This window comes from Triplophysa dalaica, chromosome 8, assembly GCF_015846415.1.
Source record: "Triplophysa dalaica isolate WHDGS20190420 chromosome 8, ASM1584641v1, whole genome shotgun sequence".
Classification (NCBI taxonomy): domain Eukaryota; kingdom Metazoa; phylum Chordata; class Actinopteri; order Cypriniformes; family Nemacheilidae; genus Triplophysa; species Triplophysa dalaica.
Genome location: NC_079549.1, coordinates 22,056,737 through 22,076,011, shown reverse-complemented (window position 1 = coordinate 22,076,011; position 19,275 = coordinate 22,056,737). Strand labels below are relative to the sequence as shown.

The window sequence follows — 19,275 nt, the reverse complement described above, 5'->3', positions numbered from 1 at the left end:
GTGCTGCCATGGCTTTAGTTGTATCTGCCGTAGCAGTTTAGTTTTTCTTAAGCTTAAATTTGCCCAACTTTTTTGATTGACAGTTTTGTTTCAACACTCAAAAGATGTTGCCGACTGTCACCTCTGGATTTTTTAAATCAATTTTGAGGAAGTTTCGACATCTTTCGTGTGAAAGATAACAAAGTGGTTGAGGAGGATGATAAATTGGTAAGTGTCGGGGTGTGGAAGCGAATATGGGCTTGATGCATGGGTGGGTTTGTCAGCCCCCACCTTTCACGCTCCGCAACTGTGAGACAGTGAAGGTTTTGCAGAAACGCTTCAATACAAGTTAAGGATCATGTCACTTACCCCCAAAATTGTCATTTGTGAAAAAAAATGTTGTGGCGCGCTGCATTCAGGTTTAAATGCATACATGTAAACCACATAGTTTTGGTAAGCATTTACATACATTATCCGGGAAAAACTTATTTAGCATGCAAATGTTTTTATGTATAAAATCTGATGGCCACACGTTGGAAATGCAATAGTTATTGCCCGGCCCTGTGTATTTCTATAAGTGCTTTACTGAAGCCACAATTTTTTTTTCAAAAGTGGATTGTGAGTTGAAATTATTCTTGGCCGTAATTGACATTACGCCATAAATGCTGCTGATACATCAGTTAACCTTTAAGTGCTGAATGTGTTTACATCGCAGTGTGAGTTTGAGAATGTTATACAATGTCCTGAGGATGGACGGTGTGCATAAGCCCTCACAATGACTCAAAAAGCATCTGTGGGTATCTTCATATCGTACACTGCTCCAATATTATGTATAAAAAGAGACCATTTCAAAATGATTTTCATTTTGTGTACTTTTTTGTTTCATTTTTTTAAACTATTAACAATATTTCTCCCAATTTCTATATAAAAATAATGTTTCTATATGCATTTTTTTGCAGAAAATGAAAACTGGAGAAACAGGTCAAAATAACAGAAAAGATGCTCTGTATTTTTTCAGGCCTCAAATGCTGTTCAAAAATAAGTTCATATTCACTTTAAAGCAGTACAACAGTTACATTTCTACAGGTATTTAAGAAAAGTAAAACATTGCTGTTGGTCACTTTGTTGTTTGATTGATCTGGACTGAAATGGCAACAATACATCTAGAAATGATGATGAAATTAAAATTTTGGATGGTCGATTATTTTCTCTTGGCTATATACTTGTACCTTGACTTTCAATGCATTTTCTCTCTACTACAAAATGATGAAAGCTGACGACTGGATATAAATTCATGCATTGCTTGCAACTATTTATTCATTTTTATTTGAAGGATCTTAGAAAAATCATCAGATCAGAAAATAATCTGCAGTGCAAAATCAGTCTAACTGGCCTTAACATTACTGATTAAAAAAATCATAATGAGCCATTCCTATAAAACCAACCAGTTTGAGATGAGCTAATGTTTCAATTCACATGTGTGTGAGAATGCCAGCTAACCTCAGATGCCCCAATAAATTCTCTTTCCTTGTTAAGAGAGACCTAATCCATTTTGTTAACCGGCTCTGTAACTGCTTAACAACAGTGCTTATTATTTGTATGTCGTACTCAAGCATGTTTGTTAGTAAACAGAAGGACGCCCTGCCTTTCCTTCGGGCCGCACTGATGCATTATGGGTGATCTGAGTCTTCATTGCCATTAGTTGGCTGAAAGCGTTCCAGTGCTGGGAATTGGGAGCAGCTGCGTGTGGAAATGTCTTTAAAGGCTCATATACGAGGACCGGCGCTTGTGAATGCTCTAATGTGTGTGCTGTGATTTGTTCCACAGGAAAACCCAGCACAGCTCCCTTGACCAGAGCTCGCCACCTCAAACAGGGATTTCCACTTACAACCACCCGTTGCTGGGAATGTACGACCCCAAAGATGACTTCCCGCTGCGCAAGACAGGTAGATCATATCAGTTCTTTTGACTTTAGGAGTGAGATGTGTAGTTTCTGTAGCCCGAAACAGAACTGCAAAGATGTTCAATTCCAACAGGTTGCCCAAACATTTCAATCCATTGGTGGGACAAACAGATTGTTCCGTCGCAAACTCTGTGCTGAGATGCTGAGATGGCCAAACAAACAGAGCAGTGCTTTGATTCATTTCAAGGTCAAAATACTAAAAACTATTGTAAATAACTGGTGCCGTTTTTTTGAATGTAAGTTGTAGTCTGAGCAGTGGATGCTGGGCTGCAAGTGAGAAAATAGATTCTCATTTAAATTTCATCTGTGATGAAACACAGGCACGTGTACACTGATGTGGAAAAATTTTTGGATAATCCAAACATAGTGTTACAAAACAGAATTAAATGTGCAAATAGAAAAAAAAGTTACAAATATATACACAGTCAAAAGCAAAAACATTTCGACAAAAGCGTTTCTCATGTTTTTAAAAATCGTTGAATCTCAAGGTGTATGTTTTAAGGTTTGAAATGACTTTTGTAGACAAACATATTGTGCCAGCATATTCATTTATTTCATTATACATAATTATGTACGTTTTCAAATTCTAGACAAAGGGTGATTACTTTATAAATGCTAAAATATAACAGAGTTCATTTATTTTGGATGCTTTACTCACAATTGTGGTATTCCATGGATTTGAGCGATTTCACTGTTATTCTAAAATGTGAAAAATTTATAAATAATACGTCTTCCCAAACATTTGACCGGTAGTGTATATACTTTTAACTTTTTGTTCTGTTTGCACAAACACATTCATTTTGGGTTGAAGAAATGAAAGCCACATTTTAGGACTACTAAGTTTTTATGATCAGTATTATTTTTAACAAAGCACTTTACCATCAAAGTGATCATCAGTGTTATCATCATGATTGTTACTTCATATATGTAGTTTCATTTATTTATAGATCCCAACCACAAAAAGCAACAACTTTACTGAAGAATTGCAATTCACAATTATTTAAAATGTCAGCATTATTTGCACTACATCAATTAAAAAGGAGAGGTGCATTTATTTTAAATTGTAATACATTATATTTTTATTATTCATACTTTCTTTATGCTAAAGTATATTTTGTATATTTCTTTTTCGGGTTGAAATGTGACCTGGACTTCTTTGTAAGCGCTGCAGTGTGGACCCTGTTTCCCTCTGGTTCGTCATCACAGTGCCCACTGTCAGGGCTCTAGGGACGCTGTGTTAAAGATGATTCCCCAAACCCTCCCGCCCTGCTGCAGACACTCAAGGGCAATTCCCATGCAGACTCACTTCAGGCAGGTGTAGGTGTAGCGTAATGCCCCTGTGCTCATTAATCACTCTGGAAACGGGCCTGTCAGGGACCCGCGGTACAACCCTGGACCTTTAACCTGGTGAGGCCGGTGTAATTACAGTCCGGCCCTGGGTAGAGGGGTTGAGTACATTGCCGTCACAGCTGTAGAGAGAAGCTGAATGCACCTCGTATATTAGTTCTGCTGTCAACTTCATGACCTCGAGATCTGCCTTTTGGTTTGAACACTTTTTCTATTTGTTCGCACACCTACCAGCGTTCAAAGTTGCATGTGCGTTGCAAAAACGTTCACGTTTCATCATTTACTCACCCATTTTTTCATCTGTGGAACCCAAACAATATTTTGAAGAAGGTTGGTAACCAAACAACATTGGCCCCCATTAAGCTCCAATGTATCAGCACAAAACCGCTGAGACATTTCTCAAAATATCTTATTTTGTGTTACTCAGAAAAAAGAGTCACATACAGGTTTTGAATAAATGATGACAGAATTATTACTTTTTGCTTATCTATTGCTTAAATGTCAGGGGGTTTCTCTATAAACACATTTTCTTCTAAAGAAATCTGATTTCTTCAGAAGATCTGTTTCTTGCATCAGAGAGGGTCAGATTACCATTCACATTAGGTTTGAGTTTCTAATAAAGTTAGCGGCCAGCTGCCAAGTAACTTGTGTTATTTACATGTCAAAGTCAATTTTAACTCATTCTCAACGTTTGGCGAAAAAAGCCTCTTTTTGGAAGCTAAATCGCCGCTCAAAACTTAGTTTGGGTGGGATGTAGTGTTCACGCCGTTCATTGCTTTGAAAAGTCGTAAGTGGCACAGCCCTTTCGAAATCTTCCATGGTTTTATTTCCCATAAAAGCCGTTAACGTGGGAAACCAGCAGGCAGTGGAACGTCAGGAAAGAGAATCCGACGGTCTGAACTCCAAGCTGTGAAATGTTCTTTGTTTAGTTTAGTGATGATTGAGTTTGCGGCAGGGTTTGTTTGCGAGCCGATTCCAGCCCTCCTGCTGCAGATAAACCTCAGTTTGCTCTGGCTGGCATGGTACATTCCTGCAGTGAGGATTTGGAGAAGACGGGTGGCCCAGACCCTAACCAGAACTGTCTCTTTCTCTCTTTACCAGCTCTCAGGACAGGCTAGAGTTTGTTCTCGCACGTCTCACATAACCGTAGGACATCTGGAACTTTGGCTCTTTTGCAAGTGCAGGCAGTACGATGTTGTTTTAGGAAAGTGAAGTTTGCAAGATTTCAAATGCCACGCATGGTGTGAAGAGCGTTGTTCTTGTGATTGTGTGTTATGGCTTTCTAAGGGTTGACGTTTTTTGTTTGTCCTCTCCTGTCGTGTGTCTTTATAGAAAGAAATCTTACTGGCTTTCCCAAGCAGGTCGAAGCCGGCAAGATTTTGCAAGCTTTCAGCGTCCATAACTTTTCAGCTCCAGTGTTTGTTCTTTGAAATTTTGCTCCGAAATTCATCATAAACAATTATTTGCTTTTAACTGCATTCGGGTGTCGAGTAATTCTCCTCAGTGTCTCTTTCGTTGGAAATAGGCACTTGGAAGGAAAATGCTCTTGTGATGTCACACGATGCGTTGCGGTTTTAACTCTCTTCTCATTTGCGCGCCATGTGAGTCGCCTCCAGGCTACGTTGAAAGCGCTCCACGCGTTTGTTAACACGTCAATTTTCGCAGGAAATTAATAGGATTAAGAAGCGTGGCTGGAGAAATCTGGAAGGAATTGAACTTGAGCTTTAAACACAATTACACTAATCAGCCCGAAGGTTGCAATTTGTGAGTTAATACCTGCTAATAACAGCCGGGGTTCATGCTGGAGAAACAGCGATGAAGGGAGGGTCTGCTGTGTTCTGTACTGTATTTATCAGCTGACACACTTAAGCAGATGGGAAACTAAACCTTTGATGCTCTACGCAAACGGAAAATGCACCGCTTCCCAATGTCACAAAAATAGTTTGAACTTTCTTTATGCAGAACATATATACTGTATGTAAGGGATGATGTTGTTTATGGGTAGTTGTGTCCCTATGGTGTGACATAGCAAATTGTTTAAAACAAATGATAAATATTACTTGGCTTTATATTATTTAAATGTTTCATATAAAAAAGCATTAGTGAGATTTATCATCATTGCTAAAAAAAATTGCATTATACCACAGGGCAAATTTGCATTGCTCATTGTAATAAGCGCTACAGTGTATAAATAAAATAGAATTGAAGTGAATCCGTCAACTCCACATATCTAGCCGTTTTTTATAACACATCCAACAGGGTGATCCAGGTCCCTCCCGACACAAAGCGGCTTGCCATAAGTAAATAATTGGATATAAATTGTTGATCTGAAATATTTTATTAGTTAATTTATATCAAATACAAACCTTTCAAAAGGTAAAAATGCTTTATAGTGGCTTTGAGTGAAGACACAAAGATGAACATTTGCAAGAGATCTCGTTAATGTTATTAATTTCATAATTTGATATTAATTTCATATATTATTTACTATATTTTATTATTTTATTCATTATTATATTTTTTATATTTATATTATTATATTGTAAACTGCACTTCATTTTTATTGTACATTTTGCATTCTACTCCAACAGAATAAATTCTATTTAAAAATTGTTTATATATTACATTTTTAATTTGAAAGTATATGCATATAATATAAACTTATCGGTTTAATTTTTCAACATTCAGACAAAAGGTTTTTACTATCAATAAAGTCAAGGGTCACATGACCTGTCATGTTTGTCATGATCAAGTCTGTGCGTCTGTGCATTGCATGAAGAAAATGAATTATTTATAACTCTATTTTATGTATTTATTTTTGTGATCTTGTCACTTTTCCTGACGGTTCAGATTAGGGATATCATTTTGGATGTTGTAAGATTTTTCACGTTTTGTTGTGACATCATAGGATCACAATTTTGTTTTAAGACAAATGCTCATACTACTATTGTTTTAACAAGGATCCGGGTGATGGTGTGCCAGTGAAGAGCCGCGCCCCAGCCTGTACATGCTGTCCACTCAACACGGCTTCTGTTTTGATTCTAAGAGCTCATTTCCCTTATCTGGATCTAAGTGATTTTTAAAAGCTGGAGGGTGATAGCTTCTGTATGTCATTTCCCCTCATCGCTGCCTGCACATCCTGATCTCCATCTCATCTTATCCTCAGCAATCTTCATCATCCTCATTATCAGACAAAATGTGTCTTCAAGATCTTCTCTTGCATTCCATTTCCAGAGATTTACTGCATCTGTGTCTTTCTTTTTGTCTTTGAAACCTTATGTTGTATTTTCAAGCTCATTTTGAGCAAGGGGTGCTGTCATTTTTTGCCAGGGTAAAACCGGGCTTAATATCAACGCAGAGATTTCGTTTTATTTAAAGCCTGCCGCAAATCAGTTTTAATAATATTGGAAATTGAATTCACGATCTACTGGACAAATCTTCAAGTTCAAAATGTGGCCTTTCTTTCAGGGTTCACGCTGATGAAGTCCCGCATGGGGGCATTCATCTCCGAACTGTCCAGGAATGTCTAAAATTCATTTTGGCACTCGTCAATCTCAACCATCATTAGCGAATGCCTTGACGTCATGATACAATTGTGTTATCATTGTGGCTTACCTTTTACAGTGATGCCATTAATGTTTTCAATAAATATTAGTAAATAGATATAAAATAATAAATTGATCTTAGTTATTTTTATTTTATTTTTTTGACACCAGAGTTTTGGAGCAGCGTGGGTCCGTGCCAGCTTTCAAAAGTACTGCCACACTTTTGCCATCTCAACAGTTTTTTAAAGCTTGGCATGGAGTCGTCCCGGCTGCCCAGAAGAAAGCTCATTCATTTCTTGTACAGCTTCTTGTTGTGCCCTATGCTTCCTGATGGCCCACCGAAACTGTGTAGATGTAGTTAATAGCTTTATTTTATAATTCACTGTGTTGGATCAATAGCTTTTGGATTTTAAATGAATGTGCAACAACAAAAATCTAATGGAAGCTTTGAGACGATTATGTTTCTTTCGTTGATTCTTTGAAATGCGTAAAATTGCAGACTTTAACTTGGTTTGAGCTGTCGTAGATGGGGATGCATTACCCATTCATGAAAAAGCCCATTTCTTAGGACAAAAACACTTAGCTTAGCTCATATTTAGGGCCAAGAAAAGAAGATCTATTTAAAACTTTTTGGGAATTGGTGAAAACAAAAAGTCTAGCTTTGTTTTTTATTTTTATTTTTTGCTTTAATCCTAGTAACAAAATTAAGGAAATTTTAAAGCTGTGAAATAAATGTATAAATAAATATCCTGTTTAAATTGTGTAAATGTAATTAGATAATTATTTAATATAATTAAGTTAATCTGAGTAAATCAAATATTTCTATTTAAATTCACCAAAAATATTAAGTGTATATAAAAATATTATTTGTTGATTATTTGTTGAATATTATTTGTTTATGTAGTTAGTCCTGTAATTAACTAATCTACATAAATAACTTGATTTAAAAAAATTATATGTACAATGAAATCTAATTTGTGACTTCCAGGAAAACTTTTGCTTTGAATTGTCATTTTTATTAACTATATCTAGTCTACATGCAAATATTACAGTATTTGCCGATGTCTATATAACCTTTTGCAAAATTAAAACAAATTGTACAATATAAAAACACACCCTAAAACATGTGGGGTTGTTTTCAACCCGTCGGGGTTGATCAAAATATTGACAAAACCAATGGTTTGTTAAAGGTTGTGGCTAACCAACCATGGTCTGAAACAACCCAGAAACTTGATTTGAAACGATTCATACCCCATAAAAGCATGTGAACAGTATTGAAGCAAGAAGCAAAAAACGACCTTTGCGTAGTTCATGTTACAACAAAAAATAAACACCAGAATGACATGACCAAATTTTTCCCCATTAGTCGAAAAGATTGTATCATGTTGACCAGCCAGTGAAATTCGAATCAGTGAAACTTTGCTGGCATCGTCCTAGCAACCACATAGCCAGTCAAAAGCAAATACTGATGACAACCGCATAGCAACGCCTTGGAAACCCCCCAGAACACCCTAGCCATAGTTAAGTGCAGGAAAACACTGCTCACATTTTCCTGAAAAACGAGAAATATTTTGTCTGCTTGTTGAATTATATGCCGGGTAAACACGTAGCCGAAACTGGAACGTTGCTGCTAATGCATGAGCTTTAATGGCAGGATGCCGAGCTAACTTTAACAAAGATGTCTGGGAATGTTCCTATCACTTACGAGAAGTGCCACTCATATATCTACCTACTTTGATAACCATAACCACAAGATTGGCTTTTCAGAACAGAAAGCTCTTTAGGATGTGATTGAAGTTACGGAACGATGGCTTTCCCCAACGTAAAGCTCTTAGAGAAAGTAGCTCTTAAACTTGGATGCAAAATTCATGCCTTACAGGTAGAAAACCTGGCTTGGCTTTTATTCAGGGTTAAAATGGTCATAAGGTGTTTTTATGAAATATTCTCATCTTGTTTAAAGTATTAGAAACATGCGTCATTCGTTTGTTTTATTGGTTTAGTTTTCATCACAGGTGAGATGATGAGAGAAAAGTCCAGGCCTACAGGCATGACCGTCACGTGAACTTTCTTGTATCGGTAATGACCGGCCCCGGCCTCCGTAGCAGGCCTGTCCTGACTCGCCTGTCACTCCCGGGAGCGTGCGTGTTTGCAAACTGTTTATTCATTTGCAGTGTTTTCACATAGACTTGATTAAACTTTGGGCGAGGCGCTGTGCCAAGCTGAACGATGTTTAGTTTTACGGTTTGCATCATTGTATTTCTTAGACAATGAAGGTTTGTGGGCACAGTGCGTTGCCTGAGAGACAGTCCTTTGTGAGGATTAATCGGATGCTCTGGTCAGGTCTAACATTTGTTTCAAACTACTTTATTTAAGAGAAAAATCTGTATTTATAGCTCATCACAATCGAACAGACCATTGAGCGTGTTTCTCATATCTCGGGTCATGAGGAGAGGCAAATTGTGTGTCCGTTATTCTCTTCCAATACCCAGCAGAGCCCCGGTTTGTTTTGTATTGTGTGTGGGTAGTGAAAATGAACTGATCTCTTATTTCCTCACCACATAAAATATCTTTCTGGTTTGCAGAAAAATTTACCAAAAATAACCAAACCATATTTGTATTTACCAAAGGATACAAGTCTCTAGTGTGAAACCTAGTGAGCTGTTTAGGTAGGCGGCATCACAACCATGCACTTGAATTCATATTTTCTACATATTCAACACAATACAACGCATTGCACATAAGTGTACTCCAGACACTTTTTTAATAAAGAATGTATAGGTTGAATGCTCTTTAAAGGGATAGAAATAAACTTACTTTTGAATATTCGATTACCAATAGCCGTTGGTTCCCATTCTCTTCTGTTTTATATGCACAAAATCAATGCAAGTCAATGGGGACCAATGGGTTTTGGTGACCACCATTCTTCAAAATATCATCTTTTGTGTTGTGCTAAAGAAAGTGTGTCATAGAGGTTTAAAATAACAAGAGGGTGATGACAGAATTTAAATTTTGGGATGAACTATCCCTTCAAGTCAATTTAGGAAGGCAAGGTAATTGTACCTCATTCTAAAGGCGTGTCCACACCTGGACAATAATCGCACGCGTTTATCGTCGATGTTTAACGCCTCATGACTTAACAAAGAGCGCCAATGTGAGTGTGAACACCGACACACTAAACGCCAGCTGTAAAAGCGTCATTAAAAAAAATGCCTCCCTCGTTTTTTTTGGTTTGACGCACCGCTTTAAAAGCTGGCCGACCAATGAGATTGGTGCTTTTGTTCACATGTCTGGAGCTGCAGAAGTTACAGTTAAACAGGACTTGGTTTCCCTCAAGCACAAAACGGTCCTGCCGTGCACACATTGACAAAAAAAAAACCAAGATGAATATTTATTCTGTTACAAGTGGATGCCAGAGGCATAAAGCTGTGCAGCGCCACCTAGTGTACCAAGATATTTCTGTTTTACATTACGCGCCATCTACTGTCAGTCAGGGAGTGAATTTGCGCGTTCACTCGGCTCATGGCAAAATGTCCCGGTGTGTACAAGTCTTAAGAAACATTCTGTTGTCCAAAGTCTATCGTTGCATGAATTCTTTGTGAAGAAGCAAATCCCATGATTCATTGTGACAAGTGGGCAAGCAAAATAAGACGAGCACCGTTTATTCATTACATAATTATATCAAGTTCAGATTTACAGTTGCACTATAAGTATGACTAGGATGAGTTAGGATGCTGGTCATCAAGGCATCTCAGTATGTGAGCCAGGTCTTCTTAATGTTTTCTTCATTTGGTTGTTGTTGTCGCACAGCAACGTCCTACAGCTAAATATCTGACTTGTTTTTGCTTTGTTCTGATGACTCTCTTCTCTTCTTCGTGTCAGCTTCTGAGCCCAACCTGAAGCTACGATCCAGACTGAAGCAGAAAGTGACAGAACGCAGGAGTAGCCCGCTGTTGCGGAGGAAGGACGGCGCCATCACCTCTGCTAAGAAACGCTCTCTCGACATGGCTGGTAAGAGAATGCATTACATGAACAAACCTTTTTAATGACGAAACCCTTCACGTTGTTGTCTGGTTTAATATAGATTTTTTTCCTTTGGATCGAAGCTGTATTTTTATTTTTTAGGTGTAAATATAATTTAAATTGTAGAAAATAGGGAGGCGAGAGGAATGAAGAAGCAGGAATAAAACATGATGAGGGCAAATTTGAACTTGCATCTCCTGTATGAGGACCACAGCTCAATGTAATTGGGTATGAACTGGAGGAAAGATAAAAATGTAGATGCCCAAATCTAAAAAGAAGATAAAGAATATAGAGGAACTGATGTCTAGTAAAAAACAAAAATAAAAAATGTATTCTATATTATCACCTTCATAATTTTGCATACAATTTTTTAACGACTTACACACATTCAAGATTTAATTCAGGAAATGTGTCATGTGACCCCAAACTTTTAAGTGGTATTTTAAGATCAGTACTTGATTCTGAATAAAATGAATTAATAATTTATAAAGTATGAATTCATTCATAATTGTACTTTATTTATTAAATAACTTATTAATTATTCATAGATCATTAATGAATGAATAAGTGCTGTCTGATATTCCATTGATCTGAAATCAATGCAGTCTTGACTGACACAATTTCTTTAAGTTTAACTTCTGTTGTTCTTTCAGAATCGGCGTGCAGCAGTGCTCCTGGTTCTGGTCCCAGTTCACCCAACAACAGTTCAAACAACATCACCAATGAGAACGGCATCGCTGGATCCATCTCCCACAGTCCAGCGGAGGTATAGCACGATGCAAACATAACACGACTGCATACTGGGTTTTTAGGGTCAGTTCTTGACTTCACAAAAGACGAAGGCATCATCATGAATTAGTTCCTATTATTCATTGATAATCTTTGCTCTGGCCTCAGTCTCAAGGTTTGAATCAACATGAGCGCTGGTCAATGATATACCTTAGCTCGGAGTGTTTCTCTGGGAAGTTTTCCGAGCTTTTTCCCCTGCATGTTTTCCATACATGGACAGCCTCTTTTCTGTCAAGGGGTCCCGCAGGGGTCCGGAGAGCGGCTAGACTGCTGTTTATTTTCACGGCTCGGGTTTATTTATCTGTGCGTATGTTTGCTTGCGTGTCGTTTCAGGCATCTTTGGCACACAGACTCGCGGGCAGAGAGGGTCCTGTTAGCCAGCTGTCTCTTTACACATCACCATCCCTTCCCAACATCACTCTGGGCCTGCCAGCCACCGGCCCTTCCAGCGTGAGTCTCTCCGTGCATGTGTCTCTCAGACTCTCCATCACATGTGTATACAATACACACACACAGAGGAACCCCTGCCTCGACCGTCAGGGGTCCATATGTGGCCTTTCAGCACCAGTTGCATTTCAGAAAGAGCCTTTTGAGACACAATGACTGACCATTAATCACTGACGCAAGCAACGATCTTCAAGAAATAAAAATCGAAGGCTCCCGTGGATTTACGAGGAACTGCATTCTTTAGTTTTACGATCACATTCTTCCTCTGTTTAAACAGGTGGCATCAGGCCAGCAGGATGGTGACAGGCTGGCAGTGCCAGGCTTGCAGCCAGGAATGCACATAACCACTCCGTTCCTGCCAGGGGCCCACCTGCCTTACCTGACCGCCTCCTCCTTAGAGCGAGAGGGCAACTCTGCACACAACTCTCTTCTCCAGCATATGGTGCAGTCAGCCACACAGAACCAACACGTCACGGGTCAGTCTCAGTCAGAATATCTGCTAACCTCAATGTTACCTGGATGCCTGATCCTTCAGTCCAGCATGAAAAAGTTGTGAAGAAAAATGTTTCTTGTTTAGTTAGAACAAATTTGGATGACCAGTTATATTAAAAAGAAGTAAACGTGTGTAATATTCAACATTAATATACTTGAGACAAAACACCTGATGTTATTCAGGTTAGTTAACATGTTGGTAGAATAAGCAGATTATTCATATTAATATTATATAAGAAATCAATTTGAATCTTCTCGTTTGGGGTGTCACAATATACTGATATTGACAATGATAGTGTAATTAAAAAACAAGATTATTGATATATGTGTTTATTCTACACATATCTTAATATCGTAAACTATTCAGCATCCATTCAGAATTTTGCCTTAGTTACAGTGGTTACAAACTATCTCTGCCTCCATACTCTTGTATTTTGAGTGTGATTCGAGGACTAAATAACAAACAAAACAAAATATAAACCAAATTTAAGATGAATTTCAATGATGGAATCAATTATTTATAAAATAAAGAATCGGTAACACTTTACAACATGGTGCTGTTAGTTAACACAGTTTGTATTAAATGCATTAGCTAACAATAAATAATTTAGTTTTTCAGCATTTATTGATCCCTTTTAATGTTAGTTAATGTCAATACAATTGTCATTGTCAGTTTATGGTGCATTAACCAATGTTAACAAAGACAATTGATTTAACAAATGTTTTAATAAATTGTGAAATTAACATGAAGTGAGATAAGCGCTTTAGATGTAATGTTCATTGTTTGTTGTTATTAGCTAATGCAAAAACTAATTGTCAACAAATAGCACCTTATTGTAAAGTGTTAATAAATGCCAGGATAATACCGCCAACGAATGTCGGCTGGCTACGATAACTCCGTTGCGAAAAAAAAACGGATACCATGAAAGTCCTAATTCTCATGTGCATAAAACATATGCTTTTATCTATTATTTATATAATGCTCTACATATTCCTACAATCCGTGTCTGCACCACATTCACGACAGAGTGGAGGTGCCGTTAAAAGGTTTTTCTTAACGTTTTTAAAACATTTCATCGATTAACTAATTGCAGAACCAAAAGACAGACTTTTAAATAGATTTTTATAATATATTGTTTACATTTATTTTGTCAAAATTAAGATATAACATTTTTATTTTTACAATAAAGCTGCAATTCATATCTTAAAACCCGCAGGTCACGTTTCTTTAACTGTGTCTAAAGCAAAGTTTATACTCGAGCGTCGGACCTACGCCGTAGCCTACGTGTCGGTTTTCATTTATACGTCTACATCATTGTCCGCATCGACAGGTAATGACCACTTATCGTCAGTGTCCACGCTCGTGTTGTTTGTTTAACCAAGACAAGAGCCGAAGCAGCAGCTAGTTTGAGAAGCATCAGCAGTGATAGCGGCAATTAAACCGTTTGAGTAAACATGACTCCATCGCAGAGTTTGTTGACCTGAGGGAGTGGTTCAAACAGAGTAATCCCTGCGCTTCCTGATGCAGCGTAAGTCCGTAGCTCGAAAACTAAACTGAATTTAAATCAAGTGACATCATCAAACTTCAACATTTTACCTGAAAGTTCAACCTAAAAATCATTCTTATAAGCTTTTCGTTGTGAATCAGGGATTTACATGTAGTTCATCAATGACTGACAAAGTTACAGATTGAAGCCTGAATATGTAACTTAAAGCAAAAGAAAAATAAAACGTCCAGGTACAGCAGAAACACGTTGGTCATTTATTTAATTATGACTTACATACAGAAAACTTGGCAAAGATTTAGAAGCGAAACTCAGGGAGAGAATTTAATCAAAACGTATGATTTGATCTCTTTAATGCAGCTCACAGCGAAACAAATGGTCTGATATAAATGATGAAAAGCTCAGTTCTCTTTCTGGATGTGGTGTATTGGTCGGGTGTAATTAGTCTACCATAGGTTACGCAGCACCCTTTATAAATTGGATTCAATTTCCTGCGATACGCACTAAAGAAAGCTCATTTTAATCAAATAAGTCATAGACGGTGTTAATGAGCCTCCTGATGTGTCGGGAATGATTTCATAAGAGGTGGGAGAGAGGGAGGGCACTTGTAAGAAGGGTTCAATTCTCATTCTGAGAAGAAGAGAGAGACGCCTTGCTGGCGCAGTCAATTCAGACTAATGATTTGTGCCATCATGGACCGTCACTTTAAAGGGCGGACCTCTGCTCTGCTTCCACCATTGTGAGGGAGACGAGCGAGTCCAGCGTGCAGGAAGAGTGGAGCGGGAAGGTCAAGGGAAGGCGGCAACTGAGAGTGTATCTGAAGTGGAGCATCACTATATATCTAGTTGTCAGAGTGAATCCATGGCTTTGGTGATCTGTCATTTTAGTGTGGTTATGGAGGCAGAGATTGATACAAATACGGCTGTTAATTTTAATTTTAAGCATCATCCCTAGTCTTGTTTGTAACTCAAAGTCCACGTGTTGTGTGTCCAGGCCTGGGGAGCATGCCCCTGCAGTCACATCCCATCCACAAGCTTCGACAGCATCGGCCCCTGGGACGCACGCAGTCGGCTCCTCTGCCTCAGAACTTTCAAGCTCTGCAGCAGCTGGTGGTTCAACAGCAGCACCAGCAGTTCCTCGAGAAACACAAGCAACAGTTCCAACAGCAGCAACTTCACATCAGCAAGGTACAGCGCTGTCTCTTAAGCTCCCTCAGTCACCATGGAAACCAGAAGGATGTACTGTATGCTCCTTTTATAGTCAAAGTGGAAGCGTTCTGCTTGTGTGAATGTGGGACAGAGTCATGAGCAGTTCAACAAAGACTATCTACAAACTTGTTTGCACTTCTGACAATGATTTTGGGGTAAAATTTGAAGAAAGCATTAAAATGTGAAAAAGTGTAAGAGAGAGCTGAGAATAGTCTAGATTTATTTATTATTTAATCGTTTTAAAGATTTGGTTATTTGGACATTGCACACTTTACCAAATGCTCTGATTTAAACAATCGGTGAATTCTGTACAGTATGTATGAAATACACTGTGCGCAAACAATTTATTATTAAATTATATATAAAAAATACAGATTATTAATATATGATATATTAATATATTATATTATATTAATATTATTATTACACTCTTAAACAATATGCAAATTTAGGTTGAATTATGTATGAAATATACTATGTATGAAAATTGTTCAAAAATATATATATGAAAATTATTTGATCATTTACTCATCCTCATGTCATTTCAAACATGAAATGCATGACTTTCTTTCTTCTGCAGAACACAAGAGATATTTTGAAGAATGTTGGTAACTAAACAACATTGGTCCCGCACTGACTTCCATTGTTTTGAGACATTTCTCAAAATATCTTTTTTTTAGTTCCACAGAAAAAAAAAAGCTTTTAAACAACACGAGGGTGAACAAATGATGACTTTTTGGGGACGTTTTGATGAATCTCTTTAAACATAAATATGATCATATTTATGAACTAAAGTATTGATGAGTTTTGGCTTCCCTAAATTCAAGTAGACGAAATATTTAAGCGACAAATGTAGAGGGGCATGGCATGTGTAGAGCTTTGTGTGATGAGCATTGAAATTCGGTAGACATCTGTGTGTGCAGATTCCATGTGGACGTGGTCATGATGCAGATGCATTTGAAGGGAATTACCCCTCCAGTTTTTCAGTCCCCTGTGTGCTCACAGAGTGTGACATAAAATCTCTAGAGATCTCTACTGTAGGGTCGTTTGCGTACAGGATTTTTTGTTTGTTTTTAATGCCTGTGCTCTCCTTCCACTCACCAGCACAGATATAGATTAGTTATGGGGTTACTCCATGTCTCCACACACACAGTTATGTAGCTGGAGTGAGATCACTGGGTGTGGATCACCTCGGCACTAACGCAGGGCTTCCGGGAATCGGCCCTCTTTACTGGGAAGATATCAGTGGAATTTAATGCTTCTCAAGCATTTACACAGTTTTGATGCATTGACATTCCTGTGTCTTAAAAACTCACAGGAGAGATGGAGAAAGCAGTTCATCTTTGCATGTTTGCATGCATCTGCACATCCTAATGGATCGGAGCAACAGCAAAGTTACATGTGGATCATTGTAACTTTTCTCTTTTGAGGAGATGGTAGTTATATTTTAAGTGTCTTTATTTAGCTTGCGTTGAGGTTTATTCAGTAGGAAGGAAAACAAATTGTAGTTTGGCACGTGAGATGATGATTTTAAGTTTACACAGAATCCTCGGCCAGCCGGTTGTTTTGGCTGTGGGCCGGACTGAATGAATGTGCAAATGAGTGCGGTAAACTTTATTCACACTGTGGCACTCGCCCTTCAACGCCCGCCTTTCAGCAAAACGGTGCGGGCGAACATCACATCCCGTGATTAATATTCATGAGCCGAGCTGTGTCTGGCACAGTCTGTGTGACAGAAAGTTAACTACCTGGGAGAAGAAGATATGGACGGCCGATGGGAAAAATCCCACTTTTTTATTCATAGTTTTATGATACATTCATATTCAGAGTTTCATTCCTAATTTGTGAGATTTTTTCAGAAATGACCGGTGTCACGGACCTTTCTGGAAAGTTTCGTTTGGAAACTTTGAAAGGGTGTCTCGTTTAAAAACATTGTATTCAGAAGGGCACACATACTTTTTCGGGAAATGGTTTCCTACATCAAGTGTAGTAATGTGAGGTGTAATTCAACCGCTTGTCCTCATAAACAGACAGACAGTATGTTCACGGGGCTGAACTAGAGATTCAGTCGCAGGGAGGGGGGCAGAAAAACAAAGAGTTCCAATATGAAAAAAGAAAAGCTTATTTGGAATGAAGCACATAGATGAGGCAATTGCTGTGCTCTCTGACGTCAATTATGTTCCCTCGGCTCTATGCCAGGGGCCTGTGTTTTTACTAGACTCAAGTGTTGTGTGTGTATGTGTGTGCTTGTGTACGTGTACTTGCGGAAAGGCGGGGCAAGAATTGAGATTGCTATGGTGATAGGGTTGGACACAGCTGTCACAGTATGAACTTGTGCCGGGAGGAGTGAGAGAGAGAGAGAGAGAGAGAGAGAGAGAGAGAGGCAATTGTCGGACAATATTCTCTCTCTTGCTTTATTGATCACGTTGTTTCACTTCTTACATTCCACAGTTTCAGGAATATTATTGGAACTGCACCTTTCCTTTTTTTGACACTGGATATGTGTGTTTATGGGAGGTTGTGCCGCAGACATGTGCTCTTAATGGAACAGTCGACCAAAATAAGGAAGGAATAATCTGTCCTGGTTAAATGTGTGTTAACATGCAGATAAACATTGGATATTATTCACAATTAAGTCATAATACGATAATCAGAATGCCGAAAGCATGGTAACTATACTTGCTGTAATAAAACTTTTTAAAAAAAGTAAAAAAAAAAAAAAATTCACAGGAGTTAACCACCTTACTCTTCTTCGTTTCTGGTTTGTGAAAATAAAACAGGTTTTAGAATAGACCACTTCGGACGACATAAACAAAACTGGTCCAGAATATCTTTAAGATCAAATAAAATGTTAAAATAAAAAAATGTAAAATAAAATAAAATAAAATGAAACTATAAGATAAAATAAGATGAAAAATAAAATAATGAAGAATAAAATGAAAGATATAATCAAATACTTCAAAGTGGTCTATAGGATGCTCATAATTATTAACTTTTGAGTATTCAGTATTAACTACAATAATAAAAATGAAAAGCTTGTAACATCTAGCAATGCAAATCAAATAACTGAGCAATTCTATTTATCACAGTTAAACACTAGCCCAAATGTCATTATTATGCCATCATGAAATAAATTGTGATGTTAAAATCCGTCTCCCTGTCTTTCAGATGATGGCTAAGCCGAGCGAGCCAGGCCGACAGCACGAGAGTCACCCGGAGGAGACAGAAGAAGAACTGAGGGAACATCAGGGGATGGCCGACCCGACAGAGAGTCTTCCCCACGGGGTCACCATCAAACAAGAACCTCCGGACGAACCGGGTGAAGGATTCCAGCATAGAGAGAGGCAGGCTGAGGAAGAGATGCTCTTCAGGCAGGTAAGCTTTGAGGTGCGGACATCTCTCGTGAGAAAATATGTTTGGTAGAGAATGCACGGAGTGGACAGGGTCTTATTTTATGAAATATTTTTCTCTCAACAAATAAAATCTGCTTAATCTCTAGAGGGTCGAGGGAGGCTGATAAATGCATAAATTAAAATGCACTGCAAGTAAATTTGAATAAAAGCATCTATCAAATGCATAAATGTAAATGGACCGGCATATGAAATGCAAAAAGACAATTTAACTGGCTAAGTAGCTTTGTGAACAATAATGCGCCTCTTTCATTGGTGTGCAAACAGCACAGGCGGATAAAAGTCTTTCTGTAACATAGTGGATAATTTGTTTGGTCCCTTTGAAAAACCTGTTTATTTAAAAATGCCCAACCACAGGTGTAGTAGCTCGGGCTGTTTTTCAGAATGAACGGGAGGAGGCCACTTGTGCTGGACGAGATCAATTAGGTCCGCTTTTCTTTCTTCTTAATGGGCCACAGGGGTTTGATGTTCATGCTTTGAAATATTCATCAGCAGCACTGAGGCTTATGGCTTTATGCTTCGCAAAGAGTCGCTCAATGATCTAACAGACCCCTGCTAAAGATAATCACT

At 38.2% G+C, this 19,275-nt stretch overlaps 1 protein-coding gene across 4 annotated transcripts in view; it reads left to right on the top strand.

Moving 5' to 3' along the window:
- hdac4 (histone deacetylase 4) overlaps positions 1-19,275 on the top strand; it is a 155,441-nt gene that overhangs the window by 91,522 nt on the left and 44,644 nt on the right. For 3 of the 4 annotated variants that reach the window (XM_056754255.1, XM_056754258.1, XM_056754257.1), the window contains 7 exons: positions 1,807-1,925; positions 10,714-10,842; positions 11,508-11,620; positions 11,977-12,093; positions 12,368-12,566; positions 15,081-15,274; positions 18,464-18,682. In XM_056754255.1, coding sequence (XP_056610233.1) covers positions 1,807-1,925; positions 10,714-10,842; positions 11,508-11,620; positions 11,977-12,093; positions 12,368-12,566; positions 15,081-15,274; positions 18,464-18,682 — 1,090 coding nt within the window. The remainder of the gene's footprint in view (positions 1-1,806; positions 1,926-10,713; positions 10,843-11,507; positions 11,621-11,976; positions 12,094-12,367; positions 12,567-15,080; positions 15,275-18,463; positions 18,683-19,275) is intronic. The other variant, XM_056754256.1, reaches the window with a different exon arrangement.